Raw genomic sequence first — 1,501 nt, 5'->3', positions numbered from 1 at the left:
GCGAGGTGGTGCTGGCCATTAACGTCGACTGTGAGGGGACCGCCACTATCGCCCTGTAAGTCAGACAGTTATTAAGAAGTTTACATTGACACTCTATTCCGGCGGTTGCTTGGATCTCTCTTGAACTCGGTTTAGGATTTCGACCTTTGGCCTACCTGGCAGGAGTCGGATCCTCCCGAGGGAAAACCAGCACAGATCATGGTATTGGCTATGAACTCGCTTCCATAAGAATCAGTGCATACACTGTCTGTTTTGATGGGCACTGTGACCTCGTAATTCTTATCCGGCTGGCTACCACCTGTTGGAAATAGCTCGTTAGCTCAAACGTGGCAACACAAAAGGGTGCTATATGCTGCAAATGTATGTATATGGCACATGTGGACGCAAGATGACACTGCCTCACCATGTGTCAAAGTTCCCCAACCAGTGACAATTCCGTTTTTGTTTTCAAAATTGTCCGTGGAAGATGGGAGGCATACGGGCATGATTCCAGGCAAGTCGAGGTTCACAGGTGACGAGACGCGAATGAGGGCGATGTCGTTGTTAATCTGCAGGGTCGGTGAAGAGGGCTTACTACAGTAGAATGCACATGGAACAGAAACAAGGCAAATGAGGATATGCTGAACACAGCAATAGACAACAACAAGTGACTCACATTGGCACTGTTGTACTGCGGGTGCATGATGATTTGAGCAACGGTCCTTTTGATCAGTGTCGCAGTGGATGTCCAGTCCCACATGTTGTAGAGAACCTCGATGCTAGAAGGGCTACTACTGCTCGGTTCAAAAGAAAATCTCGGTCATTATACTTAGTTTGTGGAGAAGTAAGTGCTGCAGTAAAACGAGAGCAAAATAAAGACAAACAAAACACCAAAATAACTTATGCTGAAAGTACAGATCCACCCAGCCTCTTCTGCACTAACCCATCAACACAATGGGCGGCTGTCACCACCCACAGATCGTTGTAGACAGATCCGCCACAGAAGGGCTGATTTGAATTAACTTTAGATTGGGACAGACCGACCAGCCAAGGGTACTCGTTCATCTCCGTCACCACACCGCCCACAATCCTCGTGCTTCTGTTGGGCACACCGCATGCTGGAGAACGAACAGTTTTATCTGGTGAATATTTTGCATTAACGGAACACTGGTCATGGTTTGTCAAACTGCCTTGATGTAAAGAGAGAAATTGCTGGCTTTTAACAATGCAGATGTAGCTAATTGGAAAAGCTTTTTAGAAATAACTATGAGAAGTAAAATTAAATAAAAACACGAAAGACATAAGACTGACTGCCTAAAATCCTACTGGAAATGATTCCTCCTGATGTTTTCTCCCTATTATGAAAATGTTGCGAGGGACTTACGGCAAGCATTGGATGCGTCAGTTTGAGTGTTTCCGTCTGTGGTGACGGCTGCGGTGTCTTCTGTGGTACTTTCAATGGCTGCTCCTGTAACAGTTCCTTATTCAGTGTAAGATTATACAATTAATATTGATGGGATAT

General features: G+C 45.4%; 1 protein-coding gene across 1 annotated transcript in view; it reads right to left on the bottom strand.

The window, feature by feature from the left end:
- LOC119591025 (trypsin-1-like) overlaps nucleotides 1-1,501 on the bottom strand; it is a 2,210-nt gene that overhangs the window by 398 nt on the left and 311 nt on the right. The window contains exons 2-7 of the mRNA XM_037939755.1: nucleotides 1,291-1,447; nucleotides 923-1,169; nucleotides 656-773; nucleotides 404-548; nucleotides 156-298; nucleotides 3-53 (exon numbers count right to left, since the gene is read on the bottom strand). Coding sequence (XP_037795683.1) covers nucleotides 3-53; nucleotides 156-298; nucleotides 404-548; nucleotides 656-773; nucleotides 923-1,169; nucleotides 1,291-1,447 — 861 coding nt within the window. The remainder of the gene's footprint in view (nucleotides 1-2; nucleotides 54-155; nucleotides 299-403; nucleotides 549-655; nucleotides 774-922; nucleotides 1,170-1,290; nucleotides 1,448-1,501) is intronic.

Source organism: Penaeus monodon, chromosome 28, assembly GCF_015228065.2.
Source record: "Penaeus monodon isolate SGIC_2016 chromosome 28, NSTDA_Pmon_1, whole genome shotgun sequence".
NCBI classification, from domain to species: domain Eukaryota; kingdom Metazoa; phylum Arthropoda; class Malacostraca; order Decapoda; family Penaeidae; genus Penaeus; species Penaeus monodon.
This window is presented reverse-complemented; position numbering and strand designations above follow the sequence as displayed.